At 45.1% G+C, this 23,255-nt stretch overlaps 1 protein-coding gene across 2 annotated transcripts in view; it reads left to right on the top strand.

The window, feature by feature from the left end:
• LOC146868216 (uncharacterized) overlaps positions 1–23,255 on the top strand; it is a 163,210-nt gene that overhangs the window by 48,461 nt on the left and 91,494 nt on the right. For both annotated transcript variants that reach the window (XM_085609427.1, XM_085609431.1), the window contains exon 4: positions 6,793–6,938. In XM_085609427.1, coding sequence (XP_085465553.1) covers positions 6,793–6,938 — 146 coding nt within the window. The remainder of the gene's footprint in view (positions 1–6,792; positions 6,939–23,255) is intronic.

The following is a 23,255-nucleotide window of genomic DNA, read 5'->3' as shown; positions in this document are numbered from 1 at the left end:
CTTAGCTGACAGTGTCCAAGTCTGTTTCACTTCGGAGGAATTCTCTTTAGGCGTCCCTAGCAACAACATCATGTGACGTGACGAGCACGTAATCTGGCATTCTGAGCCTGGTCTCTCCCGCCTTCACCCGTTACTCAATGATTTCCGGGGTCTCAGCTGATCGGTTCAGTGGTGATAGCGTGCCTCCTGGGCTTCCGCCTTTCCCTGGGCTACACGTCTTCGGCAATGTGCCCCATTGTGACATGAGGCACCATCATGAGCAGAAATACTTAGTTAAGTCACTACGAAAGAGGCACTGTTTCGATCCCAGGAAGTTCATACAGAAATCAATGTTTTCAGATATCTTGCGTGTTCAACTAAAGCAAAATAGGATAGTAAATCTGAGATTGAATTACGTCGTTAAATGAAAACGCAGGACTGGGGCACCCTGTCTTTGATAATGTGGAGTCTTCTGGTGACTTTTAATGGCACCGCACCAGTCATCTCACTCCTAAGCCTTCACCGTTTATGTACAAAGAGCTCTTTCCAAGGAATAGCTAAAATAATCCAGCTAACCACATCGCCTAATCCAATGATTCTTCTGTTCCCCGTGACCAACCTAAAAAATTATTTTATTGTGCATGACTTGATATATTTTCATAAAAGAGATGTTAGCGGGGGAGTATTTGAACAAGCGCTCGCCAGGCAGCCTATGGCGTTTACGTTTGGCTTTTTCTGCCGTCCCATTTGGACGGCGTGCTTTCCATCTGAAGTAAAAGGTTTCTTATCTTTATGGGGCCATGTGTTTGGCCCCATAAAGATAAGAAACCTTTGACTTCAGAAGGAAAGCAGGCGAGGCCGTCCAAGTGGGACGGCAGCAAAAGCCGAGCGAAAATGTCACCAACAGCTCTTTCCCAATGGCTGACCGCCGTTTAGCATAAACGGTGACGCCGGCCAATGGGAAAGAGGGGTGGGGCTTAAAGCCCTTTACTAAAAAAATCCCAAAACATGAAATCTCGCCAGCGAGACTGAGCATGTGCGCAGCCTACGCTAGCGAGACCTAAAAAAACGGCAGTGTCACTTTTCCTAACATTTGATTATCAAATTAGAAAATATGCAATTATAAATAGAAATGAACACCTCATCAGGCTCACCTAGTCAGTCCATTACTCTGCCTGCTATAACAATGTTGACTCTACTGAGAAGGAACATCTCACCTCTATCTCAGACTCTTATTACCCCTCTTTGTCTCTCCTAGCCATTTTAAGTCTCGCCTGAGCCAGAGCATGCGTTGCTCTGGCGAGACATTTAGTAGCTGGGTTTTAAAAGGGCTACCCACAGGCTTTTGCCAGCCACCAGCTTGCTGTTACACGCACAAGCGCGCGCGACGTGCACAGCTGCGCAGAGGCGCCTTATGGCTTTCCTCTCGCTCAGCCAAGCGCGCGCCTCGCTTCAATGCCCCTCCCCCACCACAGAGCGCGTCTCGCAGCTTGTTTTTTTTTAAACTTTGAGCGCGAGGCGAGCGCGTGGCCAATGCTTGTTTAAGACTTGTGCCCTGCACGCAAAACTCTCTCTCTCCCACTGTCTAGCCTAAAGTGAAGAGAAACGGATTACACAACAATGGCACCTCACGCAGCCCTCCCGCTGTCCCTGCTCTAAATCTAATCCACGCTCTTCTGCTAGCATTACTGCTGCCGGCTTGGAGAACACAAGCCCACTGGCTTTACAAGAAAAAAAATGTTCCAGCACATATGGCTCTAGACTGCGCTTCCAATCCTCAGATCACACAATGTGCAAAGCCACAACAAAAAGCCGAAAACGCCGGCCTACGCGCATCTGCGCGTTGTCTGTTTTCTGGAGCAGCCGAGCAGTCTCTTCCGGTGCAGGAGCAACTGCGTTGAGGATTGGTGAGCCGGCTTTATCGGGCGGGTTATGTGTTTTTTCTAACCAATCGCAAGATTTACTTAGAAGGTCAGCCTCCTAGAACGTACTTTTAAACCAGCATTATAATTTTACCTTCTCTGCGTTCAGATGTTAAAATTGGTTAGAGACAGAAGCGATCGTGTATTGTGCTTCTATAAGAATTTAAGGTAAGGTCCTCTTACGTTTGAGATCTTCCGGCTTTATTAGTGAGTTTGGCATGGGCAGTATGTGTGCATACTTCTCAGACATGTGACAGGTACCGCGCAGTCATCACAGATGCAACACAAACATGCCGAACAGATGTCACATACATAGTGGCTCATGTGCTCCAGGGATTTTCATGTGGATTCTGCGACTCCCCCACCCCTCCGGTTTTATATAGCGCGAACTCGACCCGAAGGAAGTAGTGGAACGCTTTACATTTGCACCAGCTTTCATTACAGAAGGACACATTCATTTTTGTTTTGTACGCACAATGAGATTGTGATTTGCTCAGAATCGCACAATGTTGAGCCATGACGCAGAGACTCAAACCTGGTTTCCCTGCTCCAAAGTTAGCAGTTCTGGCTGTTAGGCCACATCCTCTCCTTGAAGGACTTGTATTCCTGGTTTTATAATTTGTCAAAACGCACTGCATATCCCATAATACAGTCTAAAAACCAGCACTACATGAACTACTTGCGCATGCAATTGGCATACCTGACAAGTTTTTAGAATGGTTATGTGTGAGATTTATGTTTCTAGTGTGTGTATGAGTGAGATAAACTTCCTTATGTGTGACACTCTGGGAGACACTTTATTACATGTATTACAAAGCAATTCTGTCCCAAGTAAATAGAAGCATTTAGTTATGCAGCACAATATCCTTACTGCAACAACATTAACTGTTGCATGGCTAAAAACTTACAAGGTCCCAAAGGCAAGACCTTGTTTTAGAGCGAGCAGGCATTGTTAAATATTTGCTTCTTAGTGGTGCTTTAGGACACTGCCACACAGTATTTAGGAGTCATGAGATCAGGTGCAAACATTAGGCCTCGTGCCTACTTCCTGCTGACAAAGGTTGTTTATCTTTTATTGTACATTGCACTTTGTTTTTGTTAGGCACCTTAGCAGTTGTCGGGACCTGGTGTTCTGACAACTGCTAAAAGTCCCAAATACATTCTGGCCTGTCCTCTTAAGGTAGCTCACGCGACTACTGCTTGTAATGCTGGTTTGTTAAATGTAAAAATGTTTAGAGCGCCTTTTGGCTTGGAATTTTTAACATTGAACATCTTATTCTTAATTGAAAAAGTTTTAAGTAACCACACAATAAACTTATTATTATTACAAAAAGAAATTATGAGCTAGAAATTAACTAGAAATATGCAGCACTGAGGGAGCATATTGCATTGGTGTTGGCACGAAAATGGACCAAAACGCAAGACGGTAGAGGGCTCTTCACATATCCATGCTCTGCCTACTAGTAGTACTTTTGCTGTGCTGGCACGGTGAAGAGGCCATCATTGTAAGCAGAGCGGAGTGAGCCTCCTTTATACAAATCAATGCTTTATCATCATGGGACAGTAGACTCTACATTAAATGTTAAAAATACAATTATGATCTGGGTTGTCCCACCTGGGGAGCAGTAAAGAAGTGTTGTGTGTGGTAGGACTTCCGTGTAATAATGAGGCATGTTACATACAAGTCTGACCTGATTATATGTAAACGTGACTGCAGTCATATTAGAGAATGTGTGTAGTAGGCGTATGGTCTAGAAAAGTAGACCCATTTTGTGACTGGTAATGCTGACGTGTTCTTGATAACCACGATTTCTGCTAATGTTCAGAATAACAGGACAAATAAGGAAACCTTACCAGTTCTCTGCTGCACGTGTTATTGCAGTGGTTACAAGATATGGCAGCCTTGCAGAAATCTGTTGTGGAACCGAATAAGGAAAAGTAAAGTTAGATTTGGTAGCTTTCATATACTTCTGTAAAGGAGGTTATATATAGAGCCTATGTTTCTTCCTTTCAAACAAATAGTTGATCAGCAAGGATGAATCCTTATTATCCGAATGTTTTACTGGCAGAGGCTATTATTCCATTTTGTATTTATTCACCACTTTAATTAATCCATTTCACTCTTGATTTGATTACAAGCCTTTATTGAGAAGAGAAAGGACAGCCGACACGTGTTTCGTCCTATATGGCAGATGGCGCCAGGGCTTTCTCAAGGCTAAGCAGATTCAATAATCTTGCGCTCAAGTCGCGCAGATAAACATTTCAATGCAAAAGTTGAACATCCAAATTTTTATAAGAAAGATCCTCAATAGTCCTTGGTTAAATCCGTATTGGATATATATATATATATATATATATATTTATTTATTTAGGGGTGTGTGGTCTTTACCCCCAACGACGCACCAGCAGATGAGCACGCCGCTCTTTGACCACGCTTTGCTGATTAATATATATATATATATATATATTCACTGAAAAAACCATAGGTTTCACACACGTTCTAGTTGGGAATTAGCATTTAAAAAACCTTGCAAATTCACTTAAAAAACCATAGGTTTCACACATGTTATAGTTAGGTGGACATTTTACTCGTAAAAAACCAATGAAATTCCCCCGTTATAGTTAGTTCAGATAACTATAACTCGCGCGACCGCAATCCACTGCTGATGTCGTCACATATTCCATCACTCATGACATGGTCAGTGGCATCACTCATGACATCACTGATGACATCATCCTTTTGATAGAGTGGCGGTCGCGCGAGTTATAGTTATCTGAACTAACTATAACGGGGGAATTTCATTGGTTTTTTACGAGTAACCCCAAGCACCCCGCGTTTTTTTGGGAAAAAAATTAAAATGTTTTTTTCTGCCTTCTGGGTCCTTCAGGGACCCCCTGACAAAGGCTAGGGGGTCAGGAACTCTGTACCCTGCCCCCTTTTCACGTTCTCCACCTTCCTTTTTCACTCTCGCACTCAAAACAAACAAAATGGCGGCCGACACTTCCTGATTTCGACCGATTCAAACGTTGACTGACATGTAACCACCAATCAGAATTACGCTCGCGCACGTTAGGGTGCGCGCACGGTGCGCGGCTATAGATATTTATGTACTTTAACTGCAATTTTCTCAGGAACTACTGAACAGATTGACTCCTTATATGCAAAAGGCACATCCCTGACCTGAGGACTACCTCTTTGCCAAATTTGAAGTAATTCTGTTCAGCCGTTCGGGCTGTACCTTCGACTAAAGGTCCTATGGGAAAATGCATGGGGAAAACGCGTTTTGGGACCCCCCTTTTTTCTCGGCCCCCGCTTGACGAATCCTCCCGAGACTTTCAGGGTAGGAGCTGAGTGGAGCGCCCCATTCGTTTTGAAAATTTCGCGAGGATTCGTCAACCGGCGCCAAAGTTATTCAAAATAGAATTTTGAAATTTCCTATGGAAACACGGTCCTAACTATAACTATCTACTGGCGACCGCCAGTAGATAATATATATATATATAACCTCACTTAACTTTGTTTGGCACATTTGTATAGCAAGTATAAACTGAACAAGAGTAATCCCTCATTTCTCCATACAACATTATTGCTTCTAAAGGTAGATAAGTACGGATGTTATGAGAGTTTGCCACACTGGCCTTTCCCTTAACAGCCCGCAGGACCGAACACGGCAGAAAGGCTGGCAGTCGACCTGCCCTTCTTAATATCGTGTGCTGTCTCTCAAGACTGGAGTCCCCTGTGCAGTTAGTCTGCTCATTGAAGGAATCACATTTGCGAGTTCATTCGTTTATTAAATTCCAATGAATAGATTCTATCACCCATCCTGGCTAATTTTCCCAGGGCTGATGTGGTTTCCAGTCTAGATTTCATCCCAGATGACTCCCAGCAGTTATCCTCCTTCACCTGTTTGTCGCTGAGCTCTTTGCTTTCTTACACCAGCACACTTTGGTGCTTCAGCCATGTTGGAACAGAAGTCACCTAGTTCCTGCAGTATTTGGCTAATAAGTTGTCTTATTTAGCCCTTTTTATGTATAAGGCTTGCATTGCTACTTCACATGCTGGATAGTACTTATTCTGTTGTTGTTTGCGTTCTGTAAGTTGCATTGCACAATTAATTATGTACCTCCTCAATGTGTAAATGAGATCTTCCACTGCTGCTGCCATTGTGGGGTAACTCAATGCTTGAAAATACGCCAAAGAAAAAACATTGGCTCTGTGAATGTGTGTTATTTTATTCCTGATTTCACCACAGTGCTTTGCAGTTGGTAGATTTCATGCTTCCTTCACTTTTTCTGTAAAGCAGATCTTTTGGAGGGTCACTAACGATTATCAATCCTCCAACTGGCATGTTAATCTCCTTTATTTTTCTAAAACTACATAACTGCTCAGTGTGGTTATCCTCTCTAACCTGTCTCTACTCTGTTTGTTCTTCTGTTAATTAAATCATCATACCTTCCATGTACTCCTCATATGCACCTTCTTAAAGTTTCATTAAAAAGGTATGGTACTCTTTGCACCGCCTTTTCCAGCATGAGTTTGGAATTTGGCAGTGTTCTTTAATACCCAAATACAAAGTACAATGATATTGAATTGTAGGGATGGTTATAATTCTGTCTGTGTGTGTGAATAAAGAAGGCAAGATTTATTAAATTGGATGCCATTGGTGCATTGCATCTTCTCTTGAATAATGTATCAATGATGTACAAATTCTGAAAGGAACATTTACTTCACAGTAACAGGATTCCCTCATCCTTCTGCAAACTTTCTATCCCCTACTGTGGGGTCACCTGTATAGGCAGCCATTGAAAGTCTTAATTGAGAGCAGTGGGAGAAAATTGAAAAATTTTGCTATATTGTGTTTTGGTAAACAGAGTTTCTTTTACTCCTTAGTTTTCTGCATTTACTACGTGACCAGAGGAATCCTGCAGGAGAACCGCCAGGAGCTTATCGTGTTTGTTCTATCCGTGCTTCTGCTGATGGTCCGGTCCATTGTGAATTTCACTGTGATAACTGATAAGGACAAGATCCAACTACTGGTTAGTGAAAAGGGTGGCCGTTGCTGAGCGATATGATTGGCAGTGGAGATAATTCTAAAGTGCATCGGAAAGATTATCTCAAAAGTATTCAATACCATATGTGCTGTGTTCTGCGTCCACAAATTCATATTTTTTTATTGATTTTCATTCTTTCTGTCTTTTGACATGAATATCCAGTTGGAAAATATTTGTACAGCATCTCCTGGAACTGTGTTTCTCTAAATTCTAATGGTGGCGTTAATATTAGTGACCTAGTGCATGGTTGCCTTCTGGGTTGTGGACTAGAAAAAGAGAGGAAGAGAGCTATGTGATGATGACTCTGAAATGCTTAACACATGTTCCTCAAGTAAAGCCTGACTACCTTGTGACTGAGCCAAGGATTTATTAATGTGACTCCAAGGACCATCTTTGGGGTATTGTGATAATATCACATGGTAAGGCTACCCAGCCAACCCACATAATATTCCACTTTCCTACACTCTCCTGCCCAGCTTCGACTCACTTATGCTAATAATTATCTGCATCATAAGGAAAGTATTACACTTCCTTTTCAGCCAGGCTTAAAAAATGAGACCAAGCATTGGTCATCTCAAGAATTGAATACAACAACTCCTTACTTATAGGCCATCCTAAATCCTGTTGAATGTGTAATTCACTCGGCTGCTTGTCTCATTGCTGGAAAACAAAAGATGATCATATCAAACCAATTCTGAAAACTTTCAAATGACTACCCTTTTGAAGATGGTGACATTTTCAAGACTGTGTGCTTTTTTTATAACACTTTAAACGCAGCCACACCTGTATAAATGCCTACCAAGTTGTCTCAATTTGGTGGTCCAAGAAATCTAAGGCAAACCATTTTATGCATATGTACATCCACAGATTCAAGACCATGCGCAAAGGATAAGCCTTCTCCAGCAGCGGCCAAAATATGGAACTCTATTCCAAACAAAATACGCATAGCTATCGCTTTCAATACATTCAGATCTTGCACGGATCAAATCATGCAGAAGTGTCATGGACACACTGTGCTTGTATCTTGTACATTATCCTCTATGTTTAAATCTTTTATGTATATGATTTACTGAATGGTACATGTTTCTCCTGTCTCTGCTTTCTTATATGCTTGCTTTCTACTAGCCTCCGAGTGATAGATACCATGACACCCTGACATGGATTGAGAAGCGCCGTATGCTATATGTAAATAAATTCACCTATCATTCGATAGGCATGAATTTGCTGAATCCAAATAAAAATAAACATTGGCAAAGCCAATTGGTCTCACCCTCTTTTTCTTGATGATGCAGACCAATTGACTTTGTCCAGATACTGTTCAGCATTGATAAAAACAAAAAAAATTGTTATTGGTATTTGCGCATGCTGAATAGCACCAGCATAAAATAAAATAAGATTGATGATGTGGCCATTTTTTTTTATTTACCATTTCAAGATGGCAAATGTCCAGATTGGAACTTTAATTTTAAAAAAAGTGCCAAAGTTTGTGTTTGCTAACCCCCTCGTTACAAAACAAGGGGGTTAGCAATGAAGGATGTATGGGCAAGCGTTGGGAGCAGTCAACACAGGTGTCTGGAGTGGGGAGCAGTGGAGAAGTGGGGAGATTTAAAGTATAGACTTAACAATTTCGAAAATTGAAAAATAGGAGCTAGAGTGAGGGAGCAACATGGAAAGTGCAGTGATCTGTTTGCGGATTTTTAGGAAAATGCAGCAGACCATGGAGAGAGCAAGATAAGACCAGCATTCGCGTAGAATGCTGAAGTAGAAGGAAGAAAGTAGTTACTGGATGTAGGCAGCAAAAGTATAGTAGACAATAGAAATGGATGCTAAAGACAATGGTTCGCATCAGATGGAAAATCAAAAGAAAAAGGAAAGCTATTGAATAAGAAGCAAACAAATAAGGTTGACAAAAGCCTACTGCAACCTTTGGGTTTGCCTACAGTAGGTATTCGACAACAGTCCTTTAAAAAAAAAAAAACTTGAGGGGTGGAGTCTAGTGGGTTCTTTAGAAATACAGCAGTAAACACATCATTGATAGCACATGTAGAATTATCAGTACCACTGGGGCTTTGTTTTTACTTGATGAAGTGTTACTGCATCCATTTTTATCGGCCCTGGTGCTGGAGAAATTGGACATTTCACTTTTCCCATTGTAGATCCCCAGCCACATAGGTTAACATTGTAATAAGATATTAATTAATAACTACAGCAAGGGACAACAGAAAATATCATTCAAGCACTTAGAAGAAGGGTATTGATAAATCCAACAATTATCATAACATGTACAGAAAAGTAGTTATACGACTTTCTTGTCTGTAAGCCCAAATTTGGCCTTCCAGTGGTCTGCCCAGATTGGTCAGAGTTAAGTGGATTGGCCAGGCTGCTTTGATGGAGTGATAAGTGGCACCTGGGGCGAAGGAGCCATCTGGGAGGCGAGAGTTCTGCTGCACAGGAATGTCAGAGCAAGAGGGAGCGGTCGCAAACCAAGAGCTTCAAAAGAAGATGGGGACAGGCAGAGAGATCCAGGTCCATTTATGCCCTTCTCCTCTGAACCCAGCCAGATGGCAGGCTTAAGGAAGGAATTTGCAGATTCCAGGGGACGGAGACTATGGAGAAGAGCCACCCTGGAAGTTGGTTTAGCTAGCTGTTGCCTCTCTGCTGAGACTTCAGCCATATTGGATTTTGGATGAATACTGCCTTCTGGTAGACCAATGTGCCACAGTGTGGAGGGAATGGTCTTGCTCTGGGGTGTTGTCCTTCACCTCATTGGATAGGAGTGCCTTCCTGGGTGACCCCAGAGAATACAGAATAAGTATCTGAGAAGGGCACAGCCTCTTAGATCTGCTGCTTCAAACAAGAAGAAGAAGGGTCAATGCTAGAAGTTTGATTTGCATCAAGAAGGCCCTGCACTCTGACTGACTGCACCTGCTGCACAATCTGGAATTACAGCCCTGTGGACCTAACTTGCTTCAAAAGGACTAAAGAGTGGACTCCCTGCAAGCTACATGTTAACAGAGCTCACCTGGACCATCACCGCCAAGAATCCACAGTCTGAAGTGAATCCAGTGGATTTGTAAGGATTTTGTCCAAGTGGATTGTGGAAATTAAAGTCCCATGCTTTCATGGACCATCTTGGAGCTTCCAGACCCTTGGAGTAGGTTTTGGACACTTTGGGACCCTCAGAGGAACTTCAGCAAGAAATTCCAGAAGTTTGGAAATACTTTGGAAAAAAAACTCCATAAGTGGACCGACTCGACCTAGCCAGCCAAGCCGGTGACCCTCAACCACGATCTGGCCTGCCGTCCAGGTTTGTCCCGCTGAAAAGCTCCGGAGGTCCGACTTTCAGAGTTTGACCGTGAGCTCGTCCAAGGCAAAGCAGGTGAACCCTCACCGATCCCGGCCTGGTGAAGAGCAGAGAGGGCTCCTGAAGAGAAGGTTCTGTAAAAGTTTCTAAGTCCGAAGGTAAAAGTCTTGACCGGCTCAACGACGAGAGTCAAGCCGCCGACCTTCAACCGCGCACCAGCCTGGAACCTTGTGTGAGAAGTTGGCCTGATACAAGGTGTACACTAGAATTAGTGACATCATATATCAGTCCAAACAACCCTTATGGTGATTGGTTGTAAAGTCAACCTTATAGACCAGCTATCCTAGTGGTAGCATGGACAAGAGCAGTCTTAGGCTAAACTCTGAATGGCATGTGAAGCCAGCTGTTATACCATATATAATCCCTTGAATACCAAATGAAAGGACACCACAACAGATATATATATAAAATAAAGTGTATTTATTCTAGTCAAACCCTCAGCACTCTTTTATGAGATTCGAGGTAAGTACACCACAGTCTTATTCAAGCATACATTAAGTCACTCAGGTAAGTAATACAGTTAGGCCCTAGGGGCCACGCAAACCATATACAAAGTAAGTGGTATAAGGACCTCTGTCACGGAAATAGGATAGGCCTAGGCCTAGGGAATCGCTGGGGCTACACTATACTACCAACAGTTAGGAAGTGGGAGGCCCACGGGATTCAGGTGCAGAGTGGAATCACTCACGCGTAATGCGTATAGTCGATAGAAATCGTACAGTTTAGAATTAATAAGATTTAGGACACTTCTGGAGTAGCTAGGAAGTCGAGAACTAGACACTAGGATAGTCAATACCCTGATGAGCACCGGAGTACCCAAGTTACCTAGCCCACGGGCTGCGGGTGCATAGGTGTGAACTTGCGTCGGGTTTCGTCGTCGACTCCTATGGATGCCTGAAGGAAAGATGCTGACAGGCAGTCAGTGAAGAGTGTCCGGTGGATCCCAAGGCCGGGATCAAGAAGGAAGGATACCTGCAAGCAGAAGGGACAGAGTCTGGGTCACTAGCCAGTGACCACGTGGAACCAGGAAGGAACCAGGCGATGTCGGGAGATTGCAGGTGAAGAGGTGAAGCTTGTCGCAGCAGCCACGGGTACCAGGAGATGTCGAGGACGACCAGGACCAGGAGGCGAGCTGTCCCACGAAGGCTCGTGCTGTCGGCGGCGTCGAAGTCGAACTAGGACTCACCAAGCCTTGGCAAGCGGAACCCACGAAGAATGGAGGACTTGCTTCTGGTGCAGACCAGGAAGGTCTGGGGTGCTTCTCTATTACAGAGGAGCAGGAGCCAGTCTGGAGGAGCCAAACCAGCAGTAGAAAATCGAAGGTGTGTCGTCGCAAAGATTACTAGCCAACGGGCAAGCAACCGGACAGGCGCGGCAAGCAGGAAAATGCAGAAGGGCCCCACGCAGGACTCGTGGAGTGTGGGGGGCTGATCTTCGGTGCAGATGGTGCTTGGGGTTGGGGCTTCTCAATCCCCGGTGCACAACTTCGAGGGTGCCTCAGAAGCTGCGCTGGAAGATACTCGCCACTTTTCCCAGGTAGCCGATCCCACGTCTCTCGTCGCCTCCACGGATCTCAGCTCGGCTGTGGATGTGGATCAGGGTCGGAGAAGTCTCGAAGTCAAGGCTCTGGTCAGGCTCTGCAGTCGGTCCCTCGTAGAACTTCAGCAAAGCAAAGGGGTAAGTCTCTTGATGGTGCCTGTTCGCACAGGGTGACCACTCCTTGGCCACAAGGGAGATTCTTCAGTCTTCTTCTTTCGTCGAATGTCGAAGGTCCAGAGTTTCTGTTCAAGTTGCAGGTTCAGGATAATCTACTTTAGCAGGGCCCAACTAGCTACTAATATACTGGGCTAGTGGGCTGGGCTACCTGCAAGGTCCCTCCTATGGGTGGGACCTGGAAGGGGAGTGGCTACACCCCCTTTCCTTTGTCCAGTTTCGCGCCAGAGCTGGGGCTGGAGTGCCCCAGTCGCGGTTTGAACTGGACTATGCATGGAGCACCTTGTGTGCCCCAGGCATGTCTCATTCCTTTCAGCCCTCCCTGTCCCAATACACTAAGGTCTGTCTGGGGAGGTGCTAGCACCTCCCCAAGCAGGAAACCTATTGTCCAGGCCTCCCTGGCTGGGAGGGCTCCCAGCAGCAGGAGGTCAGACTCGTGTCTGTGGCAGCAGCATCCATTTTGTGATGAGTCGAAAAACCAGCTAGACACTAGGCAAAAAGTTGGGGGTAACCATAGTCAGATATCCACCTTCCTACACCTTGGAACCGGGAACCTTGGGTCATCCCGTTCGAAAGGGGAGCCGGCGAACCTTCAATCTGGACTGGTGGAGAGCTTTGATGGACCCCGGCTAAAAAAGCTCCAGAAAAGTTTCTAAGTCAGAAGGTAAAAACTGTGACTGAGGCCTACTGTGACGGGTAGCTGCGCAGGGCTCCATTCCAGTCGTCCTGAAACTTTGACTTTGTCCCGATCTAGTTTGACCAGATTTCCCAATAGGCGCTATAGGTTTCTATGTGCTATATAGTACTAAATCTTTAAAAATTAATATCTCCAGTTCCCTACATTGGATTTTTTTATCGTTTTGGTGTCATTTTAAAGATGCAAATATTTCCTATTTATATAAATTAGTGCTGGATTTTTATTGTATGCTGGTCTTAATTATTCACTGAATTGATGTTTTTAAATGGTTTACTTACCTGTCTCTGAAGTTAAGCCTGCCTGCTCGGAGCCAAGCTACCAAGGATTGAGCATGGGAATACTTTTCTGAGACCAATTTAGAGACCTAGACTGTGTTAGTGGCCTTCTTGCCAGTGGTAGATGCATATTTACCACTACTAATAATCAATCCACTTTCCAACAACGACAGTTAAGGTTCACCTTTTTAGGACTGATTCAGTTGATTAAAGTATAGAAATGCATAAGCTGAGCCATCATGTTAAAGTCAATAAGCATTCAGTTCAATAAAGAATACAGCAGAGATCTCCACTCATTACAATTCTAGTAAAAGTCCAGCATAGATTTGTCTTCAAAGAGTGAGGAAAGGGTCTCCTCCTTTCATTGGAGCAATCACAGGGCTTTAGACAAAAGACATTTACTACCTTAGTACATGGGTCACAGGGGAGTAACACAGGACCCCACATTGCGGGCGGGTCCCCAAGCTGCAGGGGGGCTCCTCAGCACAGTACGAGAGCTCCTGATTAAATCTGGATACTTGCAGGCTCCAGATTAAATCATGTACCTTGCGGGGGGGGGCACCTTAAGGTTCGGCACGCCACTGATGGTTCACATGCTCATAACCAATAGAAATCTAGCAAAGGAGCAACAGTTGCAACAGAATACTTCAAAGATTTTCTCACTATTCTAAAACATACAGTTCTGCTGTTCACGACATCTGTTCTCAGCACATTGAATGTTATGTTATTCAGTCTGGTACAGTTTCCCAGTCCTTGGGAAAGTACACTCTGCTTATTATGCTACTGAAAATAATTTTCTTGACTAGTAAAGCCCACGACTCTTTATTATTGCACAGAATAAACAGATCACAGGTGTTAGACTGCAGAGTCACGGTAAAGATGGAAGGCAAGGCCTAAGTTGTCTTAGCTTAAAAGATGAATTTTACACTCTAGACCCTAGTTACTCAAAGTACGGCCCGTGGGCCAATTGCGGCGCGCCAGACCTTTAGATGCGGTCCCCGTGTGGAAAATAACAGCAGACAGCAGCCATTGTTCTGCCTGTTGTTCATTCCTTGGGATCGCATTCATAGTAAAAAAAAAAAAAAAAAGGCATCAAAGGAGCATGCTCAAGAAATTAGTGATTTGCCTGCTCACATGTGCCCCCTCCCCTTCCTGCTCTGTGACGTCACTCGTTTGCGACGCTGCAGCGGAAGAGGCATTTAATTAGGGCATGCAGGTTGCTGGCTTTCCTTTCCAGCCCAGCATAGACATCACCAGCCACTGTGGGGGTAAGTACTGCTGTGGTGCAGGTCTCTGCAACCTCATTAACCAAACGGCAGTAGCCACAGCCACGAAGGTGGTACGTCAGCAACATCAGTCAGTCATATCCATGCCACTGGGCTTTTCAGCAGCACCAATATGTGCAAGCTTCGAACCTTCCCATGGTAAAGGCGTGCTTTTTATCCACATTACCACGCTATGCCTGTCCAAGAGTTCTCCTTCCTTCACCTCCCAATGGGCACATGTAAGGATAGTGGCTTTTGAACAAGACACCTAGAGTTTAAGCTATGAGCCGCCCTGGTACCAAACCGGTTCCCCTCCTTAGAGCTGTGACGGGCCTCTGTAAACCTTCCTAGTTACTGTATGAAGCACGTGGTGATTCTGCCTTGTTCTTTAGACAGGTCTCTCAGAGATGTGGTGCAGGTGTGGATCATAGTTTTCACTGAGGGATCCCAGATGCTCAGTGACATTCAGTGTAAATATATGCTCTGTGTCTGCAGCGTCATTCCAGTCACTGAGTTCCCGCTTTACACAATGAGAAGAAATGTGCGTCCAAGTGTGCCCTAGTGAGGGCGAAGTTGACTAATAATTGATTCCCTTCCCAGCTATAGATTGCGGGCAACGATGAATTAATTAATGAAATGAATGAACCTATATTTATACAACTCGGCCAGCAACTCAAAAGGCATCCCAGAACTAGCGAGAGTGGACTCTTACATGTAAGATTAACCGACCTAGATTAATCTTGCTTTAAAAAACAAGTTTTCATTGTTTTTCTCAAAGGTGCAGAGCCAGGTTTTTAATATCCCTGCCACATTCACTGCTGCTTCCGATCTATACTTATGGATGGGCATTTGGACTCATTTGTGCCATATTGCATGCACGGTATAGTGCCCTCGCACACCTCCCTGTACACTACAGCTCTGTGATGCATTAGTGCCTCATACAGCACACTTCCCCTGCACCCCTGCCCCATACACTACATCTCAGCGACCATCCGTGCCTCATGAACCTTACAGTACAGGGCCTTTGTATTCCTGCCCCATACACCACAGCTCTGGGACCATAGGTGCCTCGAACACCGTACAGCACAAGTCCCTTGCATTCCTGCCCTGTACACTGAAGATTTGTTTTTACTTTAGAAGCCCCCCTCCGCCCCCTCCCGCAGGCTCATCGGTGCAGCCCTCTGTCACAAACCAAACTAATCCTTTTGCCCCCAAGAAAATGTTTGTGAGTACCCATGCTCCAGACACTGAAATGTGAGCAACCTGCTCTCACTCCATCATTCAAGATGCCTGACACTTCAAGCACCAAACAGCTGCCCAGTGGGCTGATCCAACACTTAAATGACATTTTGAATAAAGCAATGGCTTAAGTGGGCTGAACCACCGCCCCACTCTGTGTATGCTGCTTATGGATATAGTCCAAATATGAATGGCACTAGAGGCAAGCAATGGCTGTAGGGGGCTGAACCACTGCCCCCTATATATGATTGTTATTATTTATTATTTAATGTATTCATTTAAAAAGATCTGGTGAAACAGCTAAAGCTGTCTCTAGCACAGACTTAAAAACACCAGTAATGCTAGGCACATTCTTCCACCGGACTGAACGTTATGGGGTTTATTGCATGAATAAAATTTACTTTAAGAAATATATTAAACTGACGAGTGAAGCAGGACACGTTCCTAAGAGACATTGAACAAGCTTATGAGAAAGTCTTGCAATTTAGAAATAATCATGTTTCGTTTGTAGATGGCAAACTACATGGTTTTGAATAAGGGAGAAAATATAGCTTTACACGCAGCATAGCTTAATCCTGAACAATATACTGTATAAAATCAGCAGCTAGAGCGATACAGCTTTCATCCTGGAAGTTGAAGTTCAGCTCTTGGGCTTCTCAAACCAAGTAGGGAATGAATTAGAGGAGAATATGGCGGTCCTTCTGAAGAAACCGCTCAAAACTGACGCAGAAGATCTCTCTCTCTCTCTCATCCACTCTACATTCCTCCTAATAGACAACCTACAGATTCTGTGTGCACTGTCACAGGCTTGGGGTTATTGGAGAGGGGAGTTGGGAATAGGCACCTTGGATGCTCAAAATTACTCACATGCCAGGTAAAGTGCCTTGGGGTGTGACTTAAGACCTCGTCAGTTTAAGCCACAGAATTATATTCTTGCTAGGAACCGGCACGGAGAGTTTGTGGGCCTGCAGAAGCTGGGGTCCAGCAACTCATTCTCCTCAGCTCCCTTTCCTGGCACGGCACAGATACCAAGTATGCACAGCACCTCACTTCTGTTGGACAGAAACTACACCTATGGAATGGCAGGCTCCTTCACACTCTAAACAAACAGGAAGGCTTCTAGGCACTTCAGGATAAGTAGACAGTACCTCCTGCAAGAAATCAAGATTTCAGATGATGTACCCTCGCCTCAGGGAGACTGGCTGTCATTGTGGTTCATGTCAAAATAGAAAAAGTTTGATGGACAGCCACGTTGGTTTTGGCAGCTATTCACCTAATTTTACCAAAGCTTTTGTTTTTCAAAAACAAACTCCTAAAGTGGAGTTTTAGGGAGGATGGTGTAATGCTCTTCTTCTGACATGCCCTACGCCACGTAGGCTGCCGGTTCACCCAACTTTAAATCAGACAGAAGGTTTGGCAGACAGGGTGCTCTGTCACATTCTTAACAGAGTACCCTGTCCCCAAACTCTAAATCTTGCCCTAGGAGACATCATTTTATAAGACTGTTGTCAGGATACAGTCTCCTGAGGGTTGTTCTATCACCTGCAGTGCAGAAAACAATGTAAACTTTCTTAGTTCACTTAACATCTGATTGTTAATCCAGATCGCTATTTTAACTTTTATCACCTACTATTCGCAAAACCCAGATTTCACTTATTCCTATCCCAATGTGGCAAGATGTTGGACAATCTCATATGGTAAGGCTTTAGTTAAGTCCACCTTGACTGGAGAGGTGGAGTAGGACAGAAAACATTGTACTCAATGTATGTTTTGTCTTTTTAGGTCTCCTTATCTGTTGTTCCTTTCCTAATCCCTTTCCCCTCAAGTGGCAACATCAGTACTCTCACTTTATTAGCAAGAGTTGGTGGTTGCTGGCCGTAGAACTTGCTGAACACCGTGCCACTCCGAGGACAATGTTGGAATTTAATGCCACAGCCTGTGCCTCCTCAGAGTCTGCCTGAATATGGGTAATAACTTGCTGTGTTCTAGGCAACTCTGGGATGGTTCCGGCCCCCTTCTGAGACTGATGCACATCAATGTAGGCTTAGGTACCTGTGACAGCCCATAATGCACAGCAGGGGTGGTCAGGACACACATACTCGCACCGCACACATACAAACTGTGAGAAAGTGCCATCTTTCTTGCATGGTATGCCCCCACTTTTTGCTAAATTGCTGAATGTACTTCGATTGAGTGTACCCTGGGTTCCTGCCAATCAGGTGCCCAGGGCCTATGTTCCTTCCTTAAACCACACAAACTCCAAATTGGCAAACCCTAGCCACATGTCAGCCCCTAGTAAATGGTACCCTAGGTACCCAGGGCCTTGTGGCCAGGGAAGGCCTCTAAGGGCTGCAGCACTCATTGTGCCACCCTCAGAGGCCCTGTACCCTTACACACACACTGCCCTTGCAGGCTGAGTGTCTGGGTGCAGGACAAAACAAAGAGTCGACATGGCACACATCACTGTGTACCATGCCCATCACCTACACTGCCAAGGCATATGTCAGCCACCCCTCTAGCTGGGTGCATTACGCCTATGGTGTGGGCACAGGAGCAGGAGCCCTGTGCCCCTACAGTACCCGGGTCCATTCCTGGGCACTGTAAGTGCAGTGCTGTCATTTAAGAGTACATGGTGCTGAGAGCTTGTCAAACACGAGCTCCACAGCACCATATTGGCAACACTGAAGCCTGGGAAGTTTGGTATCAAACTTCTCAGCACATTGAACCCACACTGATGCCAGTGTAGGATTTAATGTACTAAGCACCCCAGAGGGCATCTTAGAGATGCCCCCTTACAGCTAACTTACAATCCACGTCTGCTCTGAGGCTGCCCAGGCTGCCACACAGCAGACACGTTGCTGGACCCCTGGGTGGGAGAGCCCCTGCTCTCCCGGGCCTGCAACAATGCACATCCTGGGTGAGGTGAGAAATCTCCTCCCCCAGGATGAGCAAAGGGAAGCTTCAAAGGCAGGCCGCCATTTGGAGTTTCCCCAGGCCACTGCAACCCCCCACTCTGGCGGGAAGCTTGGCCGGAAACCCCATACAAGGACAGGGGATGTGCCAGCCTGCCCACCCCACCCCTCAGGTGGGGGAGGCGAGGTGAAGCACATCTCCGGGCTCTCGCCATCTTGAAGATGGGAGGCCCTACCCTATCAGGATTAGGCTACTGCCCCCCTCCCACAGGAGAGAGGCAGGATAGGGGGTGTACCCACCCCAGGACAAGGACCCATTGGTCCCTGGCCTTCACCTACCTGTGACGCCCCTAAATCTAGTATTTAGGGGCACCTTGAACCTTCCTTCCTGAGATTCCAGATAGAAAATTACAAGAAGAGCAAGAAGAACAAAGACCTGCCCTGCAGCTGCTAAAACGAGAAGAAGACACCAACTGCTTAGGCCCCAGCCCTACCGGCCTGTCGACTCTCGAACCTGCACCAGCGCGGCATCTCTCGTGGCCAGCAACCTCACCAACCCCGGAGGACCTGGCTACCTTTTGGCTCTAAGCCCCTGGGACTCCCATGAGTAGACGCTCTACTCAAGAAACCTATTTTTAACCCCTGGCAGCAGCCCGGAACCGCGGACCCAACACACTCTGCACCAGCCAAGCCTGGCCAGTGCCGGAGTGGACAAAGACCCTGAGGACGACCCCACGGCGATTGTGACCCCGAGTCCGGCACCCAAGGACCCCCCTCGACATCCCGGAGGAAGCCTGCAGCCTCAGAACCAAGTGCCACCCCAACCGCGATCAACCAGAGGGTAAGATTCCCGACGTCAAAAGGCACCCCTGCACCCGGCGCCCTGCGGCCCCCTGTGCCCAATCCCGGGGTACCCACCTAACCTACAACTACCCAACTTACCTCTCGAAGTGGTTTGTGGCACCTGAAACATCCTCGTCCCCGAGCCTGCAGCCTTTTTCCAAACCGGAACATTCCCATTGATTTCCATTGAGCGCCCGAAGGCTCAAAAGCACCCTGCACCCAGCCGCCCGAGTGGCCCTGGCAGTGCCCTCTCTACACTAACCTACTTCCCCACTTGCCCTGAGTAAGTGACCAGGAGCCCAGCTCCCACAGCCGCGTGGCTTGCCAGACAGCAGCCACCAACCAAGGCCCCCCTATCCCTCATAGGATAACATTGGGCCTAACTCTCTCTGCACCCGGCCGTCCTGAAACCGCTGAGGGTGAACCAACTGTACCTACCTGACACTGGGGGACCCCTGAGTCCATGCCCGGAATTTCAACTCTGCCAGTCGAGTACTTACCCTTAAACCGCTAACTTCATTTTCCTCATAGGGTAACATTGACTGGCTTTTTCTTCAAAAATCTTCTAAGTGTGAACTTTTCAAAACTGCAAAAATTCACCAAAAATCAGCCAAGTGACAAAAACGAATTTACTCACCTGCTCCTAGGTGAGCTCCCAGTGCTGGATCTTGGTGCCCAGCCCTGACCCTGAAAAGTGTTCACAACTATACTTACCTCTAACTCATTTTTCTCCCATAGGAAACCATTGTCTGCTTTTCTGTGAAATTTCTTCTAAGTGTCTATTTTTGCAAATTTGAAATCGTACCATTTCTGCAAACGAAATTACTTACCTGTTTTTTATAAGGACCCCAGTCCTGGGTCTAGGTACCCAGTCCTGGATTACTAAAGTAACGATAAAGTACTCTACCTGCAATTTGAATTTCTTGCCATAGAGATCCATTGAATGTTTTCTTTGAAATATTTTCTAAGTGCTAACTTTTGAAATAGCTAAATATTATTTAAAAATCATTAGTTATTAAGTCGACTTTCATCACTTGATTCTGAATACTGACCCAAGGCTGGTTCTAGGAGCCAGACCTGGAATTCCAAAAGTAATCTGAAAAGTAATTTATTACAAATAACCTGAATTTACCATTGAGCTCAATGCATTGTTATGTTTAGGAAATAGGATTGTTTATTGCAACCAACTGTGACTGTTTACACAAATTTATTGCTTAAGACAAAAGTATTTATATTCAACCTCTCATTCTGAGAAAGTATATTTTTACCCCCTTTGTGGTTCTAAAAATAAAACAAGCATATATTTTATATATAAACCATTGGCCTAGAGTTCAGTTATTGAGTGTGTGAAACCATTTGCTGACTGAGTGTGTACAATAAATGCTTTACACTGTCCTCTGGTACTGCCTTACTGCTCGACCAAGCTACCACTTTTGAGAGTAAGGTCATACCTAACTTTGACCTCTATCAGCTTCTGGGGGACTGTGGACTCTGTACACCCTGTACCTATTAGGGAACAGTATATACAGAGCCACTTTCTCACACAAACACATACATATTCACAGAATGCACACACAAATACACAAAACATCATACACACACATCCACGCACGCGCCCTCTCAACATTAAAGAATATTTACTGGGCCGCGATAGTGATCTCGGGTTCCTGGAGGCTTTGAACGGAAAATCTTGCTGCCTCCTCTCACTGGCTGACATTGTCAAAGGGCAGCCAGTCAGTGTCCCTCATAGGATAACATTGGGCCTAACTCTCTCTGCACCCGGCCGTCCTGAAACCGCTGAGGGTGAACCAACTGTACCTACCTGACACTGGGGGACCCCTGAGTCCATGCCCGGAATTTCAACTCTGCCAGTCGAGTACTTACCCTTAAACCGCTAACTTCATTTTCCTCATAGGGTAACATTGACTGGCTTTTTCTTCAAAAATCTTCTAAGTGTGAACTTTTCAAAACTGCAAAAATTCACCAAAAATCAGCCAAGTGACAAAAACGAATTTACTCACCTGCTCCTAGGTGAGCTCCCAGTGCTGGATCTTGGTGCCCAGCCCTGACCCTGAAAAGTGTTCACAACTATACTTACCTCTAACTCATTTTTCTCCCATAGGAAACCATTGTCTGCTTTTCTGTGAAATTTCTTCTAAGTGTCTATTTTTGCAAATTTGAAATCGTACCATTTCTGCAAACGAAATTACTTACCTGTTTTTTATAAGGACCCCAGTCCTGGGTCTAGGTACCCAGTCCTGGATTACTAAAGTAACGATAAAGTACTCTACCTGCAATTTGAATTTCTTGCCATAGAGATCCATTGAATGTTTTCTTTGAAATATTTTCTAAGTGCTAACTTTTGAAATAGCTAAATATTATTTAAAAATCATTACAGTTATTAAGTCGACTTTCATCACTTGATTCTGAATACTGACCCAAGGCTGGTTCTAGGAGCCAGACCTGGAATTCCAAAAGTAATCTGAAAAGTAATTTATTACAAATAACCTGAATTTACCATTGAGCTCAATGCATTGTTATGTTTAGGAAATAGGATTGTTTATTGCAACCAACTGTGACTGTTTACACAAATTTATTGCTTAAGACAAAAGTATTTATATTCAACCTCTCATTCTGAGAAAGTATATTTTTACCCCCTTTGTGGTTCTAAAAATAAAACAAGCATATATTTTATATATAAACCATTGGCCTAGAGTTCAGTTATTGAGTGTGTGAAACCATTTGCTGACTGAGTGTGTACAATAAATGCTTTACACTGTCCTCTGGTACTGCCTTACTGCTCGACCAAGCTACCACTTTTGAGAGTAAGGTCATACCTAACTTTGACCTCTATCAGCTTCTGGGGGACTGTGGACTCTGTACACCCTGTACCTATTAGGGAACAGTATATACAGAGCCACTTTCTCACACAAACACATACATATTCACAGAATGCACACACAAATACACAAAACATCATACACACACATCCACGCACGCGCCCTCTCAACATTAAAGAATATTTACTGGGCCGCGATAGTGATCTCGGGTTCCTGGAGGCTTTGAACGGAAAATCTTGCTGCCTCCTCTCACTGGCTGACATTGTCAAAGGGCAGCCAGTCAGAGGAGGACCTTCCGTACCTCATCACAGAGTGGGATGGAGTCAGTGGGAGTTGCTGACCCCACCCCACTCTGTGACGAGCCTCACTGAGCAGTTCAGGGCTTAAAATTGAAGTGCCTACATCCGAGCCTATAGGTGATGCTCCCCCTCGTCATGAGTCACACCCACGAGGTTGTGAAATTTCCAGCCCAATAAATATCAGCTCAGGCAGCCAGAGACCTGCGCATTTAGCGCATATACAGTGCCTGGCTGCCTGACCAGGCCTTAAAGAGTGTCAGTCGGGCTGACTTTTGTTCAGTGTGGCAGACTCTCTTCTTGCGTTGTAAAAAGGTGGAGGGTCTCACCCTTAACAATGGGCCATGGCTGCCTGGTGCTAAAGCAGGGCTGCTCATGTCTTTACCCAGCACCCTCCTCTCGTCCAACACCTCACAGATCTGCCCATTGTCCTCTAAGCATTTATTAAGCCATGCCAGTAGCTTCCCTGTTTTTTCCCCACATCATAGTCTTTTTTGCTGTGCTAGATATATATGTGTTGCCTTATTTTCCAAGGTTGCCCTTCATTCCTCTTTTAACATTCCTCTGTTGATGGGTCTTCCGTTACCTGTTTCTCGAGGTTCAGGACGTCTTTCCCTGTTTTTATGCTACCCTGTTTTTATGCTACCCCAAAGCTTTTTTTTATGTTCTTCTCCTCTGCCTGCGTTATAATCTGTCCCCTCACTACGATCTTGATATATAGTGGCCTCTGTCCCCACATTTTCTTTAAAGTAATGTTGAATGGTCTGTGTAATTGAGGTCTTTAGCTTCTTATCTTTTAAATACAAGGGTTTCAGTATCCAGCCCTCCACTTTTACTACTTTTGCAGGCAACCAAGAT

The sequence above is a fragment of the Triturus cristatus genome, chromosome 1_2 (genome assembly GCF_964204655.1).
Source record: "Triturus cristatus chromosome 1_2, aTriCri1.1, whole genome shotgun sequence".
In the NCBI taxonomy this organism is placed as follows: Eukaryota; Metazoa; Chordata; class Amphibia; order Caudata; family Salamandridae; genus Triturus; species Triturus cristatus.
The sequence above is the reverse complement of the archived record's forward strand: the minus strand, read 5'-3'. Positions and strand labels throughout refer to the sequence as shown.